The sequence below is a fragment of the Peromyscus eremicus genome, chromosome 22 (assembly GCF_949786415.1).
Source record: "Peromyscus eremicus chromosome 22, PerEre_H2_v1, whole genome shotgun sequence".
Lineage (NCBI taxonomy): Eukaryota > Metazoa > Chordata > Mammalia > Rodentia > Cricetidae > Peromyscus > Peromyscus eremicus.
In genome coordinates this window covers 10,180,802-10,207,314 of record NC_081437.1, presented here as the reverse complement: position 1 = coordinate 10,207,314, position 26,513 = coordinate 10,180,802, and the positions used below count along the sequence as shown (strand labels likewise).

At 41.6% G+C, this 26,513-nt stretch overlaps 1 protein-coding gene across 3 annotated transcripts in view; it reads right to left on the bottom strand.

Annotated features, from left to right (window-relative positions):
- Positions 1–26,513, bottom strand: part of Thada (THADA armadillo repeat containing) — a 300,981-nt gene that overhangs the window by 261,677 nt on the left and 12,791 nt on the right. For all 3 annotated transcript variants that reach the window (XM_059248542.1, XM_059248543.1, XM_059248544.1), the window contains exons 8-17: positions 21,841–22,028; positions 18,031–18,125; positions 16,753–16,973; positions 14,791–15,482; positions 12,694–12,845; positions 11,782–11,937; positions 10,642–10,764; positions 7,347–7,470; positions 4,791–4,948; positions 2,204–2,411 (exon numbers count right to left, since the gene is read on the bottom strand). In XM_059248542.1, coding sequence (XP_059104525.1) covers positions 2,204–2,411; positions 4,791–4,948; positions 7,347–7,470; positions 10,642–10,764; positions 11,782–11,937; positions 12,694–12,845; positions 14,791–15,482; positions 16,753–16,973; positions 18,031–18,125; positions 21,841–22,028 — 2,117 coding nt within the window. The remainder of the gene's footprint in view (positions 1–2,203; positions 2,412–4,790; positions 4,949–7,346; positions 7,471–10,641; positions 10,765–11,781; positions 11,938–12,693; positions 12,846–14,790; positions 15,483–16,752; positions 16,974–18,030; positions 18,126–21,840; positions 22,029–26,513) is intronic.

Below are 26,513 nucleotides of genomic sequence, written 5' to 3'. Positions count from 1 at the left end.
TGTCTGTAACTCCAGTTTCAGGGGACCCCGACACCCATGGCAAAAACACAAATGCACATAAAAATAAAATTAGATAAAATATAAAATAAAATAAAAATAAAATAGAGAGAGAGAGAGAGAGAGAGAGAGAACAGTCCATTTTTTCCATTGTCAGATATATGCAAACACTATCCCACAACATTTTTACTGCCGACTGACACATATACACCCAAAACTAAAACAGAAACCTTCACTCAGAAGCAACAGTCACTCTCCTCACGGTAGTTCTACCCTTGCTCTGTGCTAGGTAACTACTGACTAGTTCTGTCCCTACAGAGTTGCCTATTCTTAGCCAGGTGTAGTGACAGATACTGTCTGTAATGCTAGAACTTGGGAAGCTGAGGTGGGGAGATCAGGAATTCAGGACCAGCCTGGCTACATAGCAAGTTGGAGGCCAGCCTGGGCTATATGAGATCCTGTCTAAAAAAAAACAAAAAGAAAAAAAAAAAGATTTGCCTAGTCTAGACAGATCATAAATAGAATAAAATAACACATGACTGACTCCGATTACTTATCATCATGTTTTCAAAGTTCATCAAAGCTGTATCAATAATTCATTCTTTCCTATGGCTGAATACGAGTCCACTGTACAGGCGGACACATTTTTACTTATCCACTCAGCAGCTGATATGCACATGGCTTATTTCCATTTTTAGACAAGTCTGAATAGTGCTGCCACAGACATTCTTGTGCAGCTCTTGTCTGGGTGTATACTTTCAGTTCTCCAGGTATTTACAGGCTGAATGCTTGTGTGTACACCCTCCATCCTTGCAGTGCATACTCTATTTTCTCCACAACCTCAAGGACATTTATAATCTGGGGGGTTCTCCTTGGCTACCCCGTTGGAATGAAGTCTTTGCGCTCTGTGATTTCAGTCTGCATTTCCCTGCAGGCTGATGGTGCTGAGTATTGCTTCCTGTCCTTGCAGTTTGCTTGTCTGGCAGGCACGACGTCCTGGGCTCAGTCCCGGTACTGCACTGCGTAACTAGGAAGGCAGGAGGAGCAGAAGCTCAAGATCACCCTTGGCTACGCAGCAAGTTTCAGGCTAACCCAGGCTACAAGAGCTCCTGTTAAAGAGAGTAGGAAGTGGGGGAGGGAGGCTGAGAGTTGGCTGTGTTATACAAGCATGAAGCTCTCAATTGGAATCACCAGCACTGATACAAAGTTGGCATGGTGGCACACATATGTAATCCCAGTGGAGGGATGGGACACAGAAACAGGCAGAGTCTAGCAGAAATGGCAAGTGCCACGTTCAAAGAGCCTCTGTCTCAACAATTAAGGTGGAGCACTGGAGAGACACCCAATGCTATCTTGCTCCGCAAGCATGTGGAGCTGAGTTCCAATCCGAGAGCTGGGTCCTGGCGAGCCTACAACCCTAGCACTGTGAAGATGGACAGGAGGGTCTCTGGGGCTTTCTGGCCACTGGTGCAGCTCCAGGTTCAGGGAGAGATCTTGTTTTGTGGGAAGAAAACCCAGAGTGATAGGACAGAACATCAAATCTTCTCTGGCCTCCATGTACATGCACACATGTGTGCACACACTACACAAATGCACTCACAAACAACATTTCAAGTTTTAATGTTTTAAAATAAGGTGGAGAAGTGATTGAGGAAAATACCTCAACAAAGTAACTCTGCTCTGTTCAGACATAATGAGGATGATTTATTTGTGGTCACAGGAGAACTATCATACAAAAACGGCATACTCGGAGTGGAAAAAGAAAAGATGCCCCTTTTGAAATGTGTCCATCAGTGTGTCTAATTACTTAGCATAAGTCTTCTGTTTAGAAATAGGTGAGCATAGTGGCACACGTCTTTAATCCCAGCACTCGGGAGGCAGAGGCAGGCGGATCTCTGTGAGTTCGAGGCCAGCTTGGTCTACACAGCTAGTTTCAATACAGTTAAGGCTGTTAAACAGAGAAATCCTATCTCAAAAAACAAAACAAAAAAAGGGAAAGGAAAAAAGAAAGACAGACAGGAAAAGAAAAGAAACAGGTGTTAAAGAGGAGTAAATTATTAATTTGCATAAATGGTACTGGTGTTCTTATGTGCTGGCAAACTCTTAAAAACAAGGAAATATTAAACCATTGGTTACTCTAAAGAAAAAGAAATTAAAATACAGGGTTTGCTAAGTGACAGCACAAGATCGCTTTCTCAATACAAACCCACTAACGTGTTCCTTTCCAGCACGGCAGCCTTCTTTCCAGCTCCACGTGTGAGCTGCTGTGCTGAGGAGGCCGTCAAGGAGGCTGGCAGAGCATCCTGCCATATTAGCAAGTTCAGCAGGTAGGAGGCTGTCACACAGTCGTAGGGTTTCGCACTGGTGCTGAGCTCCAATGCTGCCTGGAACAGGTCTTGCAGCTTCTCAGAATCCTAGAGCAGAGCACAGTCTTGGTCACCACGGCAGAGAGGAACTACAGTGTACTTAAGTCCATACACACCATCTGGCTGGGACTCAATGAGAACATTAATGACTATGAACTGCTTTTCTCCATGAACATAGGCTACTTCTCCTATAGTACTTGGTGACGAACATTAATCACTTCCGAGATGAAGACCTTGAGTATAATTGCAATTAGGAAACTCAATCAACAAACGGATACTGTTTCCGTGTGAATTTGCTAGGCCTCCAAGCCAGACCACCTCCATGTGTCTACTCAGAGCACACGTCTCAGTCAGCTTCATTTCTCTCCATTTCATCTGAACACCACATTCTCGTTCTTTCCCCTTTTCCCTTCCCACAGAACTGGTTGCTTGAATGAAGGAGACAAAGAAAGGCTCCTCATGGTAAAACTCCACACATGAGTGAAGAAGAAAGGACCAGATCAACCTCAGAAACTTGGCATCCAAACTCCTACACCTGTGCCTCAGTTAAGTCTCCACTCGCGTTGTGCTAAGGAACACAGAACAAGGGGAAGGTCGCTGTAACAACCAGGGAAAGGCACTGGGTTGACAAGGGGAGACATGGGTCCCAGTCCCACAGCTGACAAGCCACATGGCCATCAAACCACTCGGAACATCAGTGTTTAGTTGCTCAGTAATATTATGATTCTTTTTGTATTGTTCCATAACTATCTAATAAGAGGGGTTAGAAACTCCTTTCTGGATTTGATTATTAGTACACTGACAGTTAATGATGTCTAACAATTTCAAAACAGTAGACAGCAAATGTATTGATTTGCATGTCAGTTGATTTTTTATCTAAATTCTTTTCTACTTGACATTTACTTTTCTATAACCTAAAAATAACTTTTAAATAGTGGCCAAAAAAGTGAACTCTAAACAATTATCAGAAGGTGCTAAATGAACATCTAAGTCATTTTTCTACTGAGAGTAAAAATCTTAAACTATACTACCTATAAATCAGTAAGAAAATAAACAGCCTTGTACACACTATGGCACTCACATGGAGGTCAGAGGACAACTAAAAGAACTGGTTCTCTCCCTCTACCATGCAGAGGTCAGGGACCAAACCCAGACCACAGGCTTGGTGACAAGTACCTTTATCTACTGAGCCATCTTGCCTGCCCCATTTTAAAATCTTGAATGTTTATGTCAATGGCCACTTGACTAACATGCAACAAGACCAGATACTATAACCAAAATCCTAACTTACACCATGTGGAGCAGAAATTTCTTAAATCTCACAGTATCTCTATGGCAAGCACATGTTTATGGAATTAAAGATGCAGAGGTCCTCCCAGGGCCTTTCACAGATTCTGTAAGAACCAGTTCTTTCTACAATTTACCTTCTCACTCCAGATCTTCTCAAAAATGATTTGAAAGGAATGAGGCATAGCTAATGACAAAAGGCTCAAGACTCCAGATACAGGCAGATCCTGGGTAGCCACTCCTAACCTGTACCCAGTCAGGACAGTGACACCGAGACCCTGGGATGGCATACCAAAGACCTGGAAACAGCACCACAGTGCAGTCTTGGCCAGCACTGCTCCTCGGAATCCCACATCTCTAAGATGATGGAAGGCTATACGTGTATATATACATACATATATATACACCTATAATCTAACAGCTGCAGCCCCCTCAGGCCCCTCAGCCTCTGAGGAGTGCTAATGGAAGGCTCTAGGGAAGTTCTACACCCACTGTGTTCCTGGTGACCCCACATCCCCAGAGTAAGTTGAAGAGAAGGGTGCCTGGCTAGGTGTTTCCTGCAGACCTGCCCTCCACTGTGCCTGCACTCCTCATCCTATCTTAGAGTCCTACCCCGCCCAAGGCAGGAAAAGCAGTGTCACGGAGAGGGCTGGGGCCAAGCACCTCTGCAGAGAACTGCTGCTAACCTCAAATAGTCTGAGGTTTCAGTCTCGGTTTAGCTATTGCTTATTGGAAGACCAGAAACACATTCTCTACCTCATTTACACTCAGCCTCTCAATCTTCTAATCAGGAAGATTATCTTCAAAACCTCAAAATTACTGTAAGTGATATGTTTTGGGCAAATATTACAAGCCCCAGGGAACTATGGAGACCACATAGCTGAAATCTACCAATAATCTTGTAAACAGCAAAACCTACTGCCTCCTACACCTCCATTTCCATCAAAGCAATTTTAAGAAGTACAGCTCAGTGATGTGGATTTTTACCATTTCCCGCCCTTGCTAGACCAGAGACAGAGAGAAACTGAAAGAAATACTCAAAAGACCTAAGGAGGCAAAGAGCTCGGACAAGTGACTGCCTTCCCTAGGCTGAATAAAAACTCTACGAACACACACGTTACACAGGTGAAGTCCAAATACCTGGAACTGCCCGACTGTTACCGACGACGACAGCTTCATCAGAAGGCCAAACGCTAAGGTTTTCACGTCCTCAAAAGTACTAGTAAAGCATTCCATTAGTATTTGGAAACGGCCGGCATCAATATCATGACTCAGCTGATACACTGTCTGGATGTTACCTTCAAATTTTAAATGAATGAAAATCACTTAAAAGTGAATAAAAAAAATCAACTGCCCAAAGTTATCTGGTCAAATATTTATATAAAATCAGTACAAAAATTCCTACTTCCTGCTTACCCACAATAACATTTCACTTCATCCTTTACACAGCATACACTATGCAAAATAGCATACACTGCATCTCTTCAAATGAAAAAGTTAAGAACTACAGCTTTACAAATATGAAACAGACATTTTTAAGACTTAAAAACACTTTATTCTCTTCCAAAAGGTATGAAAGATCTCTCAGTTACTTTTAAAATAAAAATGAACAAATAAATTTAGGAACACATGTTTTTAAAAAACCTTCATGGCACTGGAAAGACGGCTCAGTAGTTAATTAAGAGCACTTGCTGCTCAGGTTCAGTTCCCAGTAACCACATGGTATCTCACAGCCATTTGTAACTCCAGTCCCAGGAATCCAATGCCATCTTCTGGCCTTAGTGGGCACCAGAAAGACAGAAGACGTACATACATACATGCAGGTGAACATTCATGTACATATAATAAAAATAAATCTTAAAAAAAAAAAAAAAAAAAAAAAAAACTTACTGACCCAGGCCGGGTGGCAGTGGGGCACACCTTTAATCCCAGCACTCATGAGGCAGACCCAGGTGAATCTCTATGAGTTCGAGGCCAGCCTGGTCTACAGAGCGAGATCCAGGTCAGGCACCAAAACCACACAGAGAAGCCCTGTCTCGATTTAAAAAAAAAAGAAAAAAAACAACTTACTGACCCAAGATCCAAAGTCTTAGAGTCAGCTGACACAGAATGACAAGCATGACATGTCCTGTGATCTTATTTGGACCCATACCAATTCCAGGGATAAATTCCACATGGTTGTAATGCACACTTTTTTTTTCTCTTTATTTTGGGGAGAGACAGGTTTCTCTGTGTAACAGCCCAGGCTGTCTTAGAACTCACGCTGTAGACCAGGCTCACAAAGATCCACCTGCCTCTGCTCCTGAGTGCTGGGATTAAAGGCATGTGCTACCATCGCCCAGCTGCATACATTTTTTAAAGTTATTTATTTTTTGATTTTATGCGTATGAGTGTTTTGTCTACATACATGTATATGTACCACATACATTCCTAGTGCCCACAGAAGTCAAAGGAGGCATAAGATTCCCTGGAGCTAGAGTTATGGATGGCTTTGAGTTTCCATGTGGGTACGGGGAATAGAACCTGGGTCTTCTACAAGAGCAGGAAGTACTCTTAACCATCTTAACCATCTCTCCAGCCCTGTGTTCAATATTTTTAATATGCTGCTGAACTTTGTTTGCTGTAGTATTTTTTAAGGTTTTCTGCAAATGTATTCATAAGAGATATTGGTCTACAGTTTTCTTACACAGGCTTTATTTTTAATTTTTTTATTGCATTTATTTATTTAAGGGGACCTTGGCACACACATGCCATGGTACACATGGAGAAGTCAGAGGGTGATCTGGGGGAGTTAGTTCTCTCCTTCCACATGGGTGTTAGGAACTGACCGAAGGTCGGCAGGCTTGGCAGCAAACCACTGAGCCATCTGGCTGGCCCTTCTATGAAGCCTTACTTGCTTTTCTAATGAGCTTTACAGAATGAGTCAGGAGGTCGTCCTCCTCTTCAATTTTGTGAAAGACTATGAGAAGGTATAACCGTAAATATTTGGTGGAATTACCAGCAAAGCCACTTGTCCTGGACTAGAATATTTTTTGATTGTTTATTCATTTTGTGACAAGGTCTTGGCTAGGTAGAGCAGGTTGGCTTCTAATTTGAGATCCCCCTGCCTCAGCCCTTCAAGTGCTAGAATTAAAAGCACATATCATCATACCCAGATGCTAGGAGGTTTTGTTTACTGCTTTAATCTCTTTACTAATTACAGAGTTCTTTTTTTTTTCATATTTTTTCCTAGAATCAACTTGTACATTTTGTGCAGATAATTTAATTTGTTGGTATGCTATGTTGTTTGCACTACAGTATGTGATTTCTCAAAGTGTGGAAATCGTCAAGCAGATGGTATATATGAGAAACCATACTTTAACCACAAAGGCTCACTCATCTCTTTATTAAATATAAGATAAAGCATTATGGTTTTCATTTTAAACTTAACAGATGAAGCCCTTTCTTATACCAGCACAAACAAATGTGGCATTGAGGTACGGGAAATCTTGGTGAGGTAAGCCAAGACGATCCATGAAACATGGCAATGTGTTTGGCAGACAGTGACCAACAAAAAGAGGAGACAGGTCCTTCCCAACCTACCTTCACTAGCAGCTTTAATTAGGTCCAAATGAGAGCTATGTGTTAAGAGAAATCTATAGAAAGACAACAAAATGCTGACCAACTGTATGTTTCCCACACATTGTTGAAGCTTACCTTCTGAGACAGGGAACACTTCAGCTACTGATCCTAAAATGCTTAAAGCTGAAAACCTAGTTGAGTAGGAAGATCCAGGAAACAATGCTTCAAAAAGGATGTTGCAAACAGATGACATGAAATTCTAAAATTAAAAACAAATTACAATTAAGTATAAATAAGTTAACTGGCAGTTAGTAAGTGCTTCTGTTCCATTTAATTAAAGAGTGAAGACTCTTTGAAGCTGTTTGATTATTCAGCCTGACACCTACTGGAGTTTGGACAGTTTATGCCCTAGAGACACACATGCTTCAAGTTTGACCCCCCAGTGGGACAGTATGAAAGTTAATAGGCAAGGCCTGGTGGAAGGAATTAGGTCTAGGGTACTCCACCCCTAGGAACCGATTAGTTCTGTCAGGAGTGAATCAGGTTACTTTTAAACTATTGGTTTCCATGGGAACGGCTGTTCCACTGCAGGTTTATTTTCTCAGCTTGCTCTCTTGCCTTCACTCCTAAACACATGCTCCTCCCACACTGCGCCCACCACTCTGCGATCTCATGGCATGGCCAGGGAGCCCTCACCTCTGCTGCTGGATCTTTGCAGCCACTAACATTCTTCTTCAGAACCTCTTCACAACTTTCCAAAGTACCCTCCCCAGGCATTTGACACAGCAACACAACATGGGCAGTACTCAGGGCACAAACTGCATCAGGACCTTACTGAACCCTGTCTTCACAGATTCAGCGATAAAACAACAAGATCTGTTCGGGCCCTGTCTGTGCCAGGGCTTGATGAATCCTCACTTCTCCAGACACAAGTCTTCAGGCATCAGGAGTATGCAGCTTTCCAAAGTTTTAGAGTAAACAGAGAAATAGCCAATACAGACTACTAAATGGACTGTGACACGATTTATAAAAACATCTAACTTGCTATGCAGCAGAGGGTGACCTTCAATTTCTGATTCTCCTGCTTCCACTTTATAAATGCTGAGACAACAGGTATGTGCCACCACATCCAGTTTACAGATCCCACATATCCACATGATGGAGCCCACACCCAGGCTGGGATCCCACACGGGCTTTCTGCACGCTAAGACAGCACTCTACTGACTGAACTCCATGCCCAGCCCAGGCCCTAGCTAACTTACGGTTCCTAGTAAGATTTCCAAATACCATAACCCCTCCAGCACTCTCTCCGTCCATTTCCACAGTCGGTGCCTGTCACTCCCCTCCTGCCTTCCACGTGCCATGCTTACTCACAAGTGAGCTCAGTTCTCCAAGTCCTCCTATCGTTCATCTACCAGCCCCCTCAGGTGGGGCGCCTCCAGTCAGGAGCAAGTCTAGCCTGGGGTACTGACTGGCTCTACACTCGTGGCTGAGGTCACTCAACATTTTAAGCTTCAGTTTTCTCACTTGTTACAGTGGGATAAGAGTGCTTAACCCACAGCCTTGTTATAAAAGAGTAAACGAAAACACAGGTACACGGTGTTTGCTAAGTTTGAAAGTACTCTGGACATTAGGATTGGTTATTTAGGTAAGAAATAGCTCCAGTACCCTAACAGACATCTTTATCAACTAACAGCCTTCTCCCTCGGCACTTGGTCTGTAGTTGGCACAGGGCCTATCTATCACACACTGCATGGCATCCACTGGAAGGATGATGGTAACACAGAGCAAAGGTCACAACCTCCAAAAGCCACAGACTGTTAAGTTATAAGAAATGATCATAACCACAAGATTGACTTCGATTGTTCAAAAAAATGCCTATCTGTTGGGCATGATACGTATGACTACACTCATAGCTCTGAGAAAACTAAGACAGGAGCACACAGTTTAAGGCTAGCCTGGGCTACACAGTAAGACTTTGTCTCAAGAGAGGAAAAAGGAGTATCTGAGCCAAAACTAAAACAAAAGCTTTTGTGAAAATCCAGACTCTCAATCCACACAGTAGATTTTTATGTCCCTAAGTGGTTAAGTGACATTTCATGAATGCCATGTCACTCCTTTCATTAAGAGGCAAAGGAGATATGCACCCTCAAATCCAGCAATGATCTAAGAGAGGCCAATACACATCACACTCACTCTCACACACAGGGCAGGGCTCCATATACACTCTAAACCACTCTCAATGGCTTCTAGTGAGACTTTTTTTTTTTTTTTCTTTTCAAGACAGGGTTTCTATGTGTAGTTTTGGTGCCTGTTCTGGATCTCATTTTGTAGACCAGGCTGGCCTTGAACTCACAGAGATCCACCTGCCTCTGCCTCCTGAGTGCTGGGATTAAAGGCATGTGCCACCACCCCAAAACTTTTTATTTTTATTATTTTATTTGTCATGCATGTATTTGTATGTGAGCACCAAATGCCACTGTGCCCATGTGGAGATCAGATGACACTTTTCAGGAGTAGACTTTCTCGACACGGATTCCAGGTATGGAACTCAAGATATTAGGCCTAGCAGCAAGCCCCTTTACCTGATGAGCCATCTCCTCAGCCCTCAATGAGTGTTTACAAAGAGTTTTCTCATTTAACCCTCAAAACCAAGTTGTTAGGGATTTTAGTTTGCTTGTTTGTTTGTTTTGGTGATTTTGAGGTTTATTTGTAGGGTTTGGTTGTTTGATTTTGAGACAGAGCTCACATGTAGCCCTGGATGACCTACAAAACAGGAAGGTGGGAAGACAGGCAGGTGGGTACAGTGCTTGTTATACAAACATGAAGACCAGAGCTGGATCCCTACACCAAAGCCCAGGGTTACAGTGCACACCTGTGAGCTCAGTCCTGGACCACAGAGACTAAGGGATGCTTACGGCTTGCTGCCAACCAGTAGCTGAATCAACAAACTCCAGGGTCAGGAGGGACCTGGCTCAAAAAGTAAGGTGGAAAGTGGTCAAGAAAGGTACTTCCTATCTACCTCTGCCACCCACACATATGCACTCATGACCACACACACAAATGTTCTTTCTCTCCGTGGGGTCACACACAGCCACAGCTGCAGCAGAGTCTTCTGCCCCGTGAAGAGGTGGACTTTGGAGGTACCAACTAAGCAAAGGTCAGGAATAAGTAAACTGGCCCCACAAGAAGTAAGCTACTGAGGTGACCCCAGGTATGTCACTGTGTCACTCAAGTCCTCAAGTACTGCTCTGGTTCCACACCCCAGGCTACCTCCAGGGGAGTACCCGGTCCAGAAGGACTATGGAACACCCAGCATGACAAAGGAAAAGCACCAAGCCACGAGTCACCAGAGATCTGGCTGTTGCCCTCCAGTGCTTATTCACAGTGTTTGGTTTGGGCAGCCCTGTGTGTCTGGCACATTACCTACCTTATACTGCTGTAAAGACACAGGAGGCCGCTCTCTGCTGCACTCGCTCTCTGAGTCAGGGGGGGACTGCCTTTGCTCCAACTTATAAAGTACCTGAGAACTTTCTTGTATCCTACAGAACAACTTTTAAGGAGAAAAAGACATTTTTTAAAAAAGTATGTGAACCACACAGTATAACATCAGCCTGCAGGGATAACTTAAGACGAACGGAGGACCTGGGTTCTCAAATCTTAAAATCTGCAGTTTCTTTCTGACATAAAATTAACATTTCATAGTTTTACCAAAAACAACAATCAAAGCAGTTTTCCCATTTCCTTTAAACTGGTGTGACCCTGAAGGTAATACAGTCATTTCTCTACCTTACCAATTCCCTACCATAGATGTATTACACAAATGATTCAAGATGAATTACCCATGAAATTGCCATTCCCTGAGGTGCTTACGAACCAAGTGCTTCCTTCCCCCGTCACCAACACGCTCTTCAAACTGCCCACGCTCCAAGAACCCCAATGCTGGACTTTTTTGTTTTTTTTCTTTCCAAAAAAGAGCCTGGGCTGGTGAGATGGCTGAGTAAGGGTGTCAGCCACCAAGCCTGACGACCTAAGTCTTCTCCCAGGCAGCAGATGGAGAGAACCAACTCCTGCAAACTGCTTTCTGACCTCCATAACTGTACCCCAATATTCACGCCTGTCCCCTAAATAATTGAATAAAATGTTTTAAAATAATACTTTTAAAGAGGTCAGAGTTTTGGGTTTTTTTTGGGGGGGGGGTTGAAATAGGGATTCTCTTTTTTTTTTTTTTTTTTTTTTTTTTTGGTTTTTCGAGACAGGGTTTCTCTGTGTAGCTTTGCCCTTTCCTGGATCTCGCTCTGTAGACCAGGCTGGCCTCGTACTCACAGAGACCCGCCTGCCTCTGTCTCCCAAGTGTTGGGATTAAAGATGTGCATCAGCACTGCCTGGCCCTGTGTGGCATTTTAATCTCACATGTAAGCTTGCTGAACTCAGGGCAAGATGCTGGAGCCATGCAGTCATGTGGTAGCCCAATACCACAACCACTCCACACTCGCCCCAAATCTGGGACCTTCTCAAAAAACCATTTCCAGAGCAATTATTACTTTCTCACTCTGATGAAAAAGTCTACCTTTTTAAGGAGCGAGCAAATCTGCTGCCGCTCCCCTGGAGACTGGCTGTTGAGATTGTATGTGATAAAGAACTGAACCCACTCCATTTCTTCTGCAGAGACCACTTCTGTGCTCCGATTGCTTTCACAGAGCAAGCCTAGTGTATCGATCCGCACCTAAAACACACCAAACAATAAAAGGTTAGTTTTCCCATGAAATAAGAAAAGCCTAGACTACTTCCAACATGATATCTGTGTAAGCTACCAAGGAAAAAAGTAAACTGCACGTTGACCACATATACCTCAGAAAGGTTTCTTAATCCAAAGCACCTTGAGTTAACTTTTTATAAAACTGTCCCTACATGTATAAACTGAGGCTACGTACATTCACAAGCCAAAGCCTTATTTACATAGCACTCAGCTACATCCTCTCTTGTCTTCTCAGGGCTACCTCACTCCAGGCCTTCACAGCTCACATCTAGCCCACACTAGCCTGTCTCCTGGCTTCCTTTTGCTCCTAATTTCATCTCTGACTCCACTGACAACAATGAACAAGCCCACGCAATTGGTAACTGGGAACCAATGACATCATCAGTCTAGCATCAGAGCTTTCCCAAACATGAACTTGGCTTCCATTCTGTGTGCTGTTCTAACACTCCATTTCCTAACCAGCCACCACCTACACTGATCAGGCTCTGCTAAGCCTTCCAGATAAAGCCCCTTACCAAGGCATACTGACATCTAGGCTGTCCCTCAGAGCTGCAGGTTCTTGATGTAAGCTGTTCGTGCTCCCCAACTAGACACTGCATAGACTAAGTACAAGGATGCCACTGTCTACTATCATAATGGACTCCCCTACAACTTAGCCGCTAGCAGGACTCCTAAAGCAATCAGGTTATCAGGGACTAATGTGTGCAACAGAAAGTTCCTTACTTGGCAGTGTTGGTGAATTAAGCCTTGCTTTATCCGTGCACCGCACACAAGGTTCTCCCAGGCATGAGTTGCAGACTGAAGATGTCCATGAGCTCTAGCTGTTCGTAGACATGCCATCAAAGCTCCCAGAGCCCCTCTGCGATTACAAGACCCTAAGAGAGAAAAACCTGTTCTTGTCTTAAAGGCAAAATAGCAAAGACCATTCCTGTGCTATGCAAATGACTATGATATGCCAACTTTTATGTTCCAATTAATATTAAATTTTAACTAAATTCTAAGACGAATTAAAGTGCTTATTCTAAAATAAAAATGACTGAATATAATTGTTCATGCCAATAATTTCAAATAAACGTAATTATGTTATTATAAAGAAATCATAACTTATTCTCTAATAATTTTACTTTTGGCCTTAAAACTTAAAGAAATCCACCCTTATGTGAATTAGAGGAAAAACATCAAATAGAAAAAAGTTAAAACCATTATACAAGAGTAGTAGAAACAGTGTACTAGTTCAAAGATTATTTTTTCTTGAAAATAAACATTGACCCTCCACATGTATTTTGGAGCTGTTCTCATTTATAACGAACATAAAATGTGGTCCACAAAGACCTCCTGATTTCAGCAGAACATCAGCCTCCAGGAAGCTGTGCTCTGAAACAGCACTAGAAGCTGAGGCTCTCAGGACACCTTACCCAGAACAAACACACGCTAACATCAGGACAGCTTCACAAAGCCATAGCCTCAGGTGGTCTCCCAAAATGCAAGAACAACTATTAAACATTATCGAATAACACATTGTTTTTGTGTACAGAAATCAAAATTTCCTCTCAGAATCAAGTTAAAAAACTTTGACACTTCTATGTTCAGGGTTAACATTTTATATTCATTTTCAATCTAACTATGTATCTATGTATTTAGAGAGTATCATGCAGTCATGACCTACCTGGAACTCACTATGTATACTAAACTGGCCTTGAACTGGAAGCAATCCTCCTGTATCTATCTCTCAAGTGCTGGAATTAGAGACATATACCACCACATATGGCCACACATTCATTATAAACCATTAGTTCTTAAGGACTCCCAGGTTTCAGTGGGATGTTCCTCGTATTCTAAATCACTACATAGTTCTTTTTTTTTTTTTTTTTTTTTTTTTTCCTTCTTTGTTTTGGGTTTTTCAAGATAGGGTTTCTCTGTGTAGCCCTGGCTGTCCTGGAACTCGCTTTGTAGACCAGGCTGGCCTTGAACTCACAGAGATCCACCTGCCTCTGCCTCCTGAGGGGGGGACTAAAGGCGTGTGCCACCATCTCCTAGCTCTAGTTCTTTTTTTTTTTAAGTTGTGGAAAACTCACCTGTTTTTATTAAGCCTGCCTAAAGCAATTTTAATTGCTATCTTAATTACCTGGATAAGAAAATTATATAAAATACATACACTGTTACTCTAGTTTGAGAACAAAAAAATAAATTAAAACCTTGTAACTAGGCACTGGAGCAGATGGCTCTGTAATGAAGAGCCTTGGCTGCTCTCCCAGAGTATACAGGTTCAATTCCCAGTACCTACACGGCAGCTCACAACTATCCGTAACTCCATTCCAAGAGATCCGATGCCCTGTTCTAACCTCAAAAGGCATGAGACACACATGTGTTGTCCATGTAGACACTAGACAGGTAAGCACACCACTCATACACATAAAAATCAATCTTTTGCCGAGAGGTGGTGGCGCACGCCTTTAATCTCAGCACTCGTGAGGCAGAAGCAGGCGAATCTCTGTGAGTTCAAGGCCAGCCTGAGCTACAGAGTGAGTTCCAGGAAAGGCACAAAGCTACACAGAGAAACTCTGTCTCAAAACAAAACAAAACAAAAAAATTATCAATCTTTTAAAAAACAACACTTTATAACTGGAATCATTCTTTGCTTGGCGAAACTACTTCAACCAAAACCATCACTCAGCTATTGAAAGTCCAACCTGTTTCAATCTCAAGTGGCTGTCATTGATAGCATTCTGTACCACTTATAGCAGGGCATGACAAGCATCTGCACAGGGACCTACAGTTAAGTATCCTAAATAGAAATTACTAAGACAAACTATTTCTCACCAGTTTCAGTGTCAATAGATGCCTGAAGAATCTTCACCATGTATTGCAGGCTTTCAGGGCTGTAATTCAGTAACCTTGGCAAATAATAATCGATCACATACGACTTCTGATCCAAGTTCCCTCCACACAGTATAGAAAGGAGAGGAGAAACCCACGTCTCATGCCACTCATCCATCCAAGTATTGGTGACAGTTTGGGACTTCAAATGGCTCCTATGATTTTTAAACATGGTTTCCAAAAGGTCACTTGCATAAGGTACCAATGACTGGTCTCTCATCACCTCTAGGATTTGAGATGGAATCGTTTTATCTATTGCCAAAATATGTTCAATTCCAGTACTCTCAACCAAACAGCCAAGGCATGCGTACTTCCCTTTAATATGCCATTCTAACTGCAGAAGACTCTTGGTCAATTCCACAAAGAACGGGTCAGTGACTACATCCTTCCCTTCCGTAGTGAGCCGGTGCATTTGCAGAAGATTTCTGAATATGATTTTGGTTTGGTGTCTCAGAGCATCCAATGGATGTTCCCAGTGTGTATAGACATATTCCAAAAGCCTCCTCGCTATGCTTGAACCTCCATTCAGACAGTCCTTTAGGCTTGGGGAACTTGATTCAAGGACATGTAAGGCTGAATTGGTCCAAGATGCCAAGACTCTAGACAGGAACATTTCTAATGTTGACTCCTTAATCCTGGAGAAAAAGAAACCATGACATATATTATTATGAATTGCCTAGGAAAAGAAATTAGACAAACATCATGACTTTTAAATACAAAGAATGAACAGAAAACTCAATGAAATTTACAACAACAAAATTACAAATAAGGCCAAACTTAAAAGGCAAATTTTCAATCTTTTTACCTTACAAAAAATAAAAAATGAATACATGGAAACCTTTAGGAATAAGTGAAGTATTCACTACCTTTACTGTGATGGTTTCATGGATATTTTAAATTTAGTGTGTGTGTATGTGACAGAGAGAGAGACAGACAGACAGACAGACAGAGATATGCATTCAAGTGAGTGTGGGGATGCATGCACAGAGACCAGAAGACACCAGGTGTCTTTTTCTCTAGCTCTTTATCTTACTTCCTTGAGACAGGGTCTCTTACTGAACTACAAGCTGGCTACTTCAGCTAAGATGGCTGACCAGAGACCTCCCAGCATTTACCTGACCTTGCTAATGCTGGGGTTAAAGGCACATGTGGTGTTTGGGATTTGAACTCAGGTCCACACACTTGTACAGCAAGTACTCCTACCCTGAAGTAGCTTCCTCACTTCTCATGGGCCCAGCTGGGAAAGGCTGGAGAATCATGTTTTGGTCTTTGGGTGTCTGCCGTTTTAGGATGATGAAAATTTATTTTGAGAAAAGGTCTCACTAGGTTACCTAGGCTACACTCATCTTGTTGCCTCTGCCTCCCAAGAGTACCACCACGACCAAGAAGCACTCTGAGGTTGACTGTGAGATGGTTGTGCAAGTCCATAAACATACTAAAAGAAACACAATTATGCACTTTACATTTGTGAATTTATAGTACGTGAATTATATCTCCAACTTGTAAAAATTATTTTAGAGCTTTATGCTTATTTTAATAGTAATGCTTATAAAGCTATATTCATAGTCTGACTTTTTTTAAAAAAAAAAAAATGTATTGCAGGGGCTGGAGAGATGGCTCAGAAGTCAAGGCACTGGCTGTTCTTGCAGGGGTCCTGAGTTCAATTCCCAGCACCCACAAGGTGGTGCCCTCTGCTGGCGCTCAGTAGGTTGGCCTGCACCAGTAATTTCTATGACTGTTTCTCATTACTGTCTTTTCTCTCATGCCTATTTTATTCTCGTCTATCAATCGTAATTTAGGATTCATCCTAACCACATTTAATTGAATTGACTTGGCTGGCTCAGTTGTGCCCTTCAACTGTCTTAGAAGCAAAACAAAATATGGGATAAAAAAAACCAAACTCACTGTGAAGTCAAGGTAAACAAAACATGCACAGTGTCCAGGAGCAAAGCCTCCCCGCTCGGGCCCATGCTCCCATCCTGCCAGTCCAGCATTGCAAGCGTTCCGTGACACAGGAACAACAGCGTGGAGACTGGCATGTCAGCACTGCAAAGGCTCCCACAGCAGTTCATGAACCACTCAGGGGTGCTGCTGCAGTCAACTGACTGGAGAAGCAGGCTGCTGATCTGGAAAACAACAGAGGGAATAATATATAAATACCTTAAATACAAACCTACAAATCTCTTTCTTGAAATATTTCCTGAAATAGTCTAGGAAAAGTAATGTAAAACACAAACACTAACATCATTACACTAACTTTAGAAGGAAAACAATGAACTCTAAGCACATGAATCTTTCTGCTGAGATGAAAGTACTGGAGAAACACGAAGCTCACTACCTGCAGATGGACAGAGGATGCTTTTAGAGGTGCTCTGAGAAAAAAATTCAGTCTCATACAAGAATAACCATTTTGCATGATCTCAGAATACACAGACGTCTAGACAAAATGAGTTTCTAGATAATACTCTGAGAGGAGGGAAGAATGCTAGCAGCCAGTACAAAGACTATGGTCTACATTACCAAACTACACTTTCCTTAGGGACCAAAGTCACTAAAAATTGACCCAAACATGCCTCTTATATTACATGATAAAGTACGATTAAGTATATTACAAAGTCTGTTCTTAATAAAAAAAAAAAAAACCCTATCAGAAAGTTGTTACCATGTGTTTAAACACCAGTCACTGCATAGCTGTAATGTTCTATCTCTTCCCACACTGACACACAGAACTGAAAAGACGGCCCTACAGAAACTAAGAGGGTTGTCAGCAAACGTTAATAGTGGTTACCTGTGCAAAACTGACTTACAGACAGCTGTGACTGCCCTGTCATCGTCCCCGCCACCATGTCGTCTGTGTACTTAGAATTATCATTCTAAGAGAAAAGAGCCTCTAGAAAAATCCCAACTATGCCAAACAAACTTTTTAAAATTCAGCTACTGCAGTTGAAACATTGAGGGGCCAGTGAATAGTTGAGTGGGTAAAACCATGTCAAGTTTAACAACCTCAGTTTGATCCCCAGGATCCATGTAGTAGAAGAAGAGAATCACCTACCACAAGTTGTCCTCTGACCTCCACACATACACTGTGACATAAATAATAATCAATAAAATATTTAAATTAAACCAAATTGATGTCCATCTAATTCTCGGTGAAGGGAAGTTCTAAAAAGCAGATGCACTCACCAACTCAGGAAGTTTTTCAGATGGACAGAACATGTTCTTCACAAAAAGAATAACAGCTAATCCTGACGTGCTCTGAACAGTCTGCAGTAGGTCACCTATTGGGGGAGGGGGAAGCAGTCATCATGTATTAAAGATGGAGAGTCTGGTGTGCTAGAAAGAGGAAGTGCTTTGGGTCAGAGAGGCCTAGATAGCTCCAGCTTGACCATTTCCCAGGTGACAAGATCCCAGACAGGTTACTTAACCTCCCAGGAACTCAGCTTTAAAAAAAAAAAAAAAAAAGAGAGAGAGAGAGAGAGAGAGAGAGAGAGAGAGAGAGAGAGAGAGAAATAACCCATACCAGAAAAGTTGTCATAAAGTTTAAAAGAAAATGAAAAGAAAGGCTAAGCCCAGCACATATTCAGTGAATGAGCTTCCCTCCTCTCTTGTCCAACATCTTACACTCATCCTCGACATCTATGCCACTAGCATACCCAGCAACACCGCCACCTCCCTCCTGACAGTGATGCCTTTGGATCCCCACTCCATGAACAATTTTCCTTAAAGAGCTCTGAAGTGCTATGTGAAAAAAAATCCACACCAATGCCAATCAGAAACCTTGCTAGCACAGCACTCAAAGTGACCAGACAATTTTGATTCGCTTTCTTCTTTTCGTTTGCATATACATTAGCCTCCAGTAATGTGAATTACTCAACTCAGACTAAGAAGTATGACAGACACCTTAAGTTAACTATTAAATATCCACTTTGCCCTCCATCTCTGGGAACAAAACTGACTTTGGGTAGCCATATGCTTAGCCAAAAGCAGGATTCTTGCTCCTACAATCTTCCTTGAAACTAAAGACAGCCACTGGAGGGGTTCAGGCCAATGAGCTATATGCAGAAGTCCCTTAGATCTATTAGTTTTTCTGATTACGATGCAAGGCCCTTGAGCTGGAGAGATGGATCAGCATTTAAGAGAACTGGCTGCTCTTCCAGAGATTCAATTCCCAGCAACCACATGCTGGCTCACAACCATCTATAATAGGATCGGATGCCCTCTTCTGGCATTCAGGTACATGTACAGAGCCTAATACATTAAAAAATAATAAGAAGAAAGAAAGAAAGAGAGAGAGAGAGGGAGGGAGAGAGGGAGGGAGGGGGGAAAGAAAGAAAAGAAAAGAAAAGAAAAGAAAAGAAAAGAAAAGAAAAGAAAAGAAAAGAAAAGAAAGGGAGAGAGAAAAGACGCAAGGCCCTTCCTCTTGCCTTGAACAAACACATGATGCCTACAGCTACAGCAGACAGGTGCAGACACATGGGAAGACACCAACATAATAAAAATGCCACAGCAGAAAGGCAGTGCTGGGTCCTACATTGGTGGCAGTAGTTCTCGGTCATCTGCCTCTAAACTTCGTGACAGTTTTCTGTTACTCACAGTTAAATACTTTCTAACACAAAAAGCTTTAACTACTTAAGAATGGCACTGATGAAGTGCCATCAACTTTTCAGAAAATCACGTCTCATTAAACTTATGTCTGGACTAGAGATGACTCAGCAGTCTATAGTACTTGCTCCCCTTACAGAGGATCCAGGTTCATTTCCCAGCATCCACATGGAGGCTCACAACCATTTATAAGCCTGGTTCCAGGGGACCTGCTGCCCTGGTCTAGCCACTACAGGCACCTAAATTCACATGGTATACACAAACTCATATAACCACACACATATACATAAAAATAAAATAAATTCTTAAATTTTCTTCTCTGTATTTCACCAAAGTCTTTTACTTTTCAGATTTCTAAATTCTCCTTTTAAAAATGGTAAATATCCTCTGAAAAGTTGTCTATAAATTCTGTCTTGATGAAAGTAACTAATTAGGGTCTGGAGAGATGGCTCAGAGGTTAAGGGGCTTGGTGCTCTTGCAGAGGACCCAAGTTTAGTTCCTAGCACCTACACTGGATGGTTCACAAGCACTTACAAGTCTAACTCCAGGGGATCAGACACCCTCTTCTGGCCTCCTCCAGGAACCCATGTGCACATACTCAGAGACAGAAACACATACATTAAAATTTCTTATTTTTTTTAAAGTAACTAATTTAATTTCTTTTAAATTCCTAAAAGTCCAAGGTAATTTTTCCTAGTTACCAATGTTAAAACAATTATCCCAGCAAAGGCAGAGTAAATCATCATTTCTTACAAACAAGAGTTCTAAACAGGGCCCCATAGTGTTTTTTGTGTGGTGTGGTGTGTGTGTGTGTGTGTGTGTGTGTGTGTGTGTGTGTGTGTGTCTGTCTGTCTGTCTGTGTAGGTCAAAGGACAACTTATAGTACTCCATTCTCTGCCACCATGTGAGTTCCAGAGATCAGGCATCAAGCTCAGGTCATCTGGCCTGGTGGCAAAGTCTACCCACTAAGACATCTTGTCCAGCCAATGTCTTCATTTTTTAAAATTCTGTGTGTGTGGCTGTTTTGCCTGCATGTGTGTCTGTGCACCTTGTGCATACAGTGTCCAAGAAAGCACAAGAGGATGTCGGATCCCCGGAACTGGTGTTATAGACGGTTTTGAGCCACCAAGTGGGTGCTGGAAACTGAACTCAGGTTCTCTCGAAGAGTGACCAGTGTTCTTAACTACAGAGCCATCTCTACAGCCCCTTGGGTTTTTTGTTTTGTTTTTTTTTGTTGTTGTTGTTGTTCATTTATTTTTTAATTGTGTTTTTATTTAAGTTAAATTCATATATATTACTATACAGAATAGCAGATGGCGAGAAATGACAATTTAACCTTTTCTGTAATACTTAAAATACTATGAAACTCCTTTGTTTAACAAAGATTTTATATATACATAAACAGTTAAATAAATTATAGAACTTAGCTTCCAGCCCCAAAGACTTACCCATGTACCTCATCCCATATACCTCACCCCAACCAGAATGCCCTTTCAGACTCTGAGTACACACTATTACAACTTTCCCAGTAATGACTTCCTTATATTCTTCAACAGCATTAACAAATGAGTGTGCATTTCTAGACTTTTAAATATCTTCTACAGATCTCACAGTACAAGCACCCACCTCTCTCTGCTATAATTCTCCGATGAGGAACTCTGGCCGATCTGACTTGCAGTTCCTTCAACAAGGATACTGTGTTTGTTTATTCCTGGTAGATCCTCTGTCCTAATCCAGTGCAGTCCTGACTCCTGCCAACTGGCAGCTAATCTAGAGACAGCATCACTCTCAAATTCAATCCCTTCACAAGATGGCAGGTAGTAGCTACAAGAATCTAAGAGGCACATTTTATCTGGTTTTGTTTCTGTGATTATTGGTGCTTAATGCCACCTACATCAATCACTGGGTATTATAAGAAGTCTATCATGTTACTTCATTTTAATTTATTAATTGAAATACTCTCATGAAGAGAAATTTCTTTTCTTCAACTTAGCTTCCTAGTGGTATAGTTCTCATGGACAGAAGAGATATTGGGAGGAATTAGGCAACCAGGCTCATAATCAACAACTATTGTCATTATTTGAATATAATACCATTAAGAATTCAACTCATCTTTCTAAGTCTTTCTTAAATTTGGTAACTGCTTCTAAAGAATTTTCTAAAGTCTGTGGCTTTCTAATAATGAGAGTATTGAATGTGTTTCTCCCTTATACACAATAAACATGCTGACATACATACACACACAACCTGGGAAAAGCTGTTCAACATCCCTTGCTGAACTCATACATTTGAAAAACACAAAACAAGCATTAAAATCATGTAGTTCAGGTCCTTTCTCCACAGGTTAAACAGACTGGCATGCAGTTATGATCATCATTTTGTCACACTTACCGTCATTTAAAAAGTCGGTGAAAATGCTTAGCAAGCTACACATAGTACGCCAGATGAGAAAGTTAGAATCACTCCAAAGATGGCCCTCGGGATTTGGTACTTTCTGTACTAATGTCATTGAAACTCTAATGCCCACCAACAAGTCATTCATTAACTGTGTTTGAACAATGTGATTTCCAGCAAATTTTCTACAAAAAAGAAGAGGAGATTTCAAAAGGAAATTCAATACAAATGTGACCACTTCTACCCTCTTTAACACCAGCACATGGCTGCATCCAAGGGCCAAACTCAGTCTGAGATAAGCATTCCTGTTACAGACACTAACTGAACTCCTGAGTACTCTGACTGTAATAGGCCTCTTTCTCAGCCAAACTAACCTTCCTCCCTATTGTACAGCAAAAGTAAGAAACCTTTAAAAAGAAGAAATGAAGAGCTAATGAGACAACTTATAGGCATGAACACTCAACCTGCACGTTCTTCCACCTGCCTTTAACATGCTGTCCTAGACTTTCTCCTAGACATGACTAGATAGTTCTCTTCTCCCTAATCTATTTATCCATCTAACTCTCTCTCGCCTCCCTCTCATGCCCCGCCCCCTTTTCGCTGGTGTGAAGGACCAACCCAAAGCCTCAGGTACACTCCAAGATTCAGTCCTACTCAGTTCTCTATTCTCATCTAATTCTCTCCCTTGATGCTTTAAATTATATTCTATAGGCTAACTACTGCCCAACTTTGGGCTCTAACCCAGACCTCTCCCATTACAAACTTGTATTTCTAACTTCCTACTCACAATCTTCATTTGGGTATCTAATTAGTATCTCAAAATATGTGAATTTATCCTGGACTCCAAACCTGCGCTATCTCCTGGGATCTCTAGCTCTGAAACTACTGTAATGGTGTTGGCCTCTTGGTCTCTCTATCCTATCTGTAGGGAGATCTGAACCCATACCATGTCCACAGCTACTGTCTGACCTGAGCCGTTCTCACATCTCTTTGGATTACAATAGCTTCAACTGCTCTCCAGCCTTCACCCTCATCCTTCACACTCTATTTTCAATAGGGGAGAATAGAAAGATCCTATTAAAACCTAAGCCAGGGAAACCCATTTGTAACTTCCTCAAAACAAACAAAATTAGCATAGGTCCCGCTATTCCACCCTTAGGTATGTATCTCCAAGAACTGAAGACAGAGCCAAGTGTGGGAGGCACATGGGGGGGGGGGGCTGAAGCAGACAACGGATGATGATGCTACTATAAATCCTGCCCCCCGCCAGGAGCATGACAATGACTTAATGGATTCCCCTAAGAAACAGTCCAAACCTGCAGTCAACCCCACCCATATGCACAGACTTACATCAATGTTTAATGACCTAGTCCGGAATATTTGTCCAGCCAATAGCACTAGACTTCCGAGGAAAGATGTAGAGGCCCAGATTACTCAAGGTTAGAGAATCTGAGCTTGCTTTACCCAGCAGGGCTGCATAAGGAGATGATTTGGCCACAGGCGTGTTTACCAGGTGTTTGGAAGGGTCTACACTTGGCTGTACGGTGTGTTCTGATCTAGCAAGGGGGAATCTTTTGCCTCTCCCTTGGCATATTATAAAAAGCTTTTTGAATAAACCTTCAAGGCCATTGGGTAGTGTTTCAGGCCCTCCTGAAGCTATCCTGTGTTTCTGTCTTTCTTCTCATCAACTAGGTCTCTCTTTACCTAGTATTTCTTATCCCTCTCTCATAAGAACTAGAAAAGTAGGAAAGGTAGAAGCTGGACTCCCATGGCCTCCCACAGAAAGTTTCTTACCAAAAATACAGTGAGCAAACACAGCAAATAGGGGAAAAAAAAAAACTTAGACAAACCAGAGACTATGTAAATCTAAGAAAACTTTTTTAAAAAGTAACTATTATTAATATCTTCAGAAAGATAACAAGAAACTTCAACCATGAAAATATCAAACACTCAAAGCTAAGGGGAATGACTGTTCTCTTTATTAATAATTTTCATAATAATGATCTTTATAAATTATCTTTTGAGCACAGTGGTAGATACTTGTCATGCCAGCACCTGAGAGGCTGTGGCAGGAAGATTACAAGTTTGAAATTACTGGATTACAAAGTGAGACCCTGTCTCAAAAAAATCAATCAAATATTATACCTCTCTGTTTGTGTGTGTGTGTGTGTGTGTGTGTGTGTGTGTGTGTGTGTGTGCATAACTTCTAAATACAAATTTAAATAATCACACCAAATGTTGGAAAGGGCACATTCTGAGCCCTTTAAGAAAGCTTCTGTTGGGCTGGAGAGATGGCTCAGAGGTTAAGAGCACTGGCTGTTCTTCCAGAGGTCCTGAGTTCAATTCCCAGCAACCACATGGTGGCTCACAACCATCTGTAATGAGATCTGGCTGGCCTGCAGGGATACATGCAAACAGAACACTGTATACATAATAAAGATAGATAGATAGATAGATAGATAGATAGATAGATAAATAAATCTTTAAAAAAAAGAAAGAAAGAAAGAAAGCTTCCGTTGATACCCAGTGAGGCCCACCCCTAGGACCCATTCCTGGGCCCCATCCCTTGCCCAGGAACACCCGCCCAACTCAGCCCCAGTTGCCCGCCAGCAGGCAGGGCTCCTGCGGGAAGGCTCCCTGTTCACCAAGACCTCTGAGCAGCAGACCCTGCAATCTACACGCTCTGCCCCTACTCCTATCCGCCCGAGACCCCAGCCACTTCCTGAGGCTTGGAAATCAAGCCCCAGCTCTATCCGGACCTAGAGAGATTGGAGGAGATGGGCAGGCGTCAAGGCAGAAGTACATACAACAACATAAAGAACAATACAGCATCACCAGAACTTAGCCCTCCTCCAACAGTAAGACCTGAACATCACAAGATAATAGAAGCAGAAGAAAGCAACCTTAAGAATATCATCATGAAGATGCTAGAGGCCTTTAAAGAAAAAAATGAAAAATGAAATGGAGGAAAAGATAAACAAAAAAGTGGAAGAAATCAATAAAGAAATTGCGATAAAGACAAACAAAAAAATGGAAGAAATAGAAGAAAAGATAAATAAATTGGAAGAAAGCAATACATCCCTTAAAGAAAACCATGAAAAAGCAATTAAACAGGTGAGGGAAACAGTTCAAGACCTGAAAAGGGAAATAAAAACAATAAAGAAGACACAGAGGGAATGCTGGAAATAGAAAATCTGAGTAAATGAACAAGAAACACAGATGCAAGCATAACCAACAGAATACAAGAGATGGAAGAGAGAATCTCTGGTGTAGAGGATACTATAGAGGAAATGGATTGGTCAGTCAAAGAAAATACTAAAGCCAAAAAAGTCGTAACACAAAATGTCCAGGAACTCTGGGATACCATGAAAACACCAAACCTAAGAATAATAGGGATAGAGAAAGGAGAAGAATACCAACAGAAAATATATTCAACAAGATCATAGAAGAAAACTTTCCCAACTTAAAGAAGGAAATACCTATGAAGATACAAGAAGCCTATAGAACACCAAACAGACTAGACCCCCAAGAAAAGTCCCCTTGCCACATAATAATTAAACAACTAAACCTACAGAATAAAGGAAGAATATTAAGAGAAGCAAAGGAAAAAAGGCCAAGTGACTTATAAAGGCAAACCCATCAGAATAACACCCTATTTCTCAATGGAGACTTTGAAAGCCAGAAGGACCTGGACAGATGTAATGCAGACACTAAGAGACCATGGATGCCAGCCTAGACTAATATACCCAGCAAAACTTTCAATCATCATAGACAGAGTGAACAAGACATTCCAAGACAAAAACAGATTTAAACAATACCTATCCACAAATCCAGCCCTACAGAAAGCACTAGAAGGAAAATTCCAACCTAAGGAAATCAGATACACCCACGAAAACACAGGCTATAGATAACCCCACAGCAGTAAACCCCAAAGAAGAGAAGTACACACACACTACCACTAAAAGATAACAGGAACTAACAATCACTGGTCAATAACATCCCTTAATATCAATGGACTTAATTCACCTATAAAAAGACACAGGCTAACAGAATGGATGTGAAAGCAGGACCCATCTTTCTGCTGCATACAAGAAACATACCTCAATTTCAAAGATAGACACTACCTAAGAATAAAAGGCTGGGCAAAGTCTTTCCAATCAAACGGTCTTAAGAAACAAGCGGGTGTAGCCATCTTAATATCCAGCAAAATAGACTTCAAACTAAAATCAATCAAAAAAGATCAAGAAGGGCATTACATACTCATCACAGGAAAGATCCATCAAGATGAAGTTTCAATTCTGAACATTTATGTCCCAAACACAAGGGCACCCAAATATGTAAAAGAAACATTACTAAAGCTTAAATCACACATAAAACCCCACACATTAATAGTGGGAGACTTCAACACCCCACTCTCACCACTGGACAGATCTGCCAAATCGAAACTTAACAGAGAAATAAGGGACTTAACTGATGTTATGGCTCAAATGGACTTAATTGATATCTACAGAACATTCCATCCTAACAAAAAAGAATATACCTTCTCAGCACCCATGGAACCTTCTCTAAAATCGGCCACAAAGTAAATCTCAACAGATACAAAAAAAAAAAAAAAAAAAAAAAACGGAATAACCTCCTATGTTCTATCAGACCACCATGGTATAAAGTTA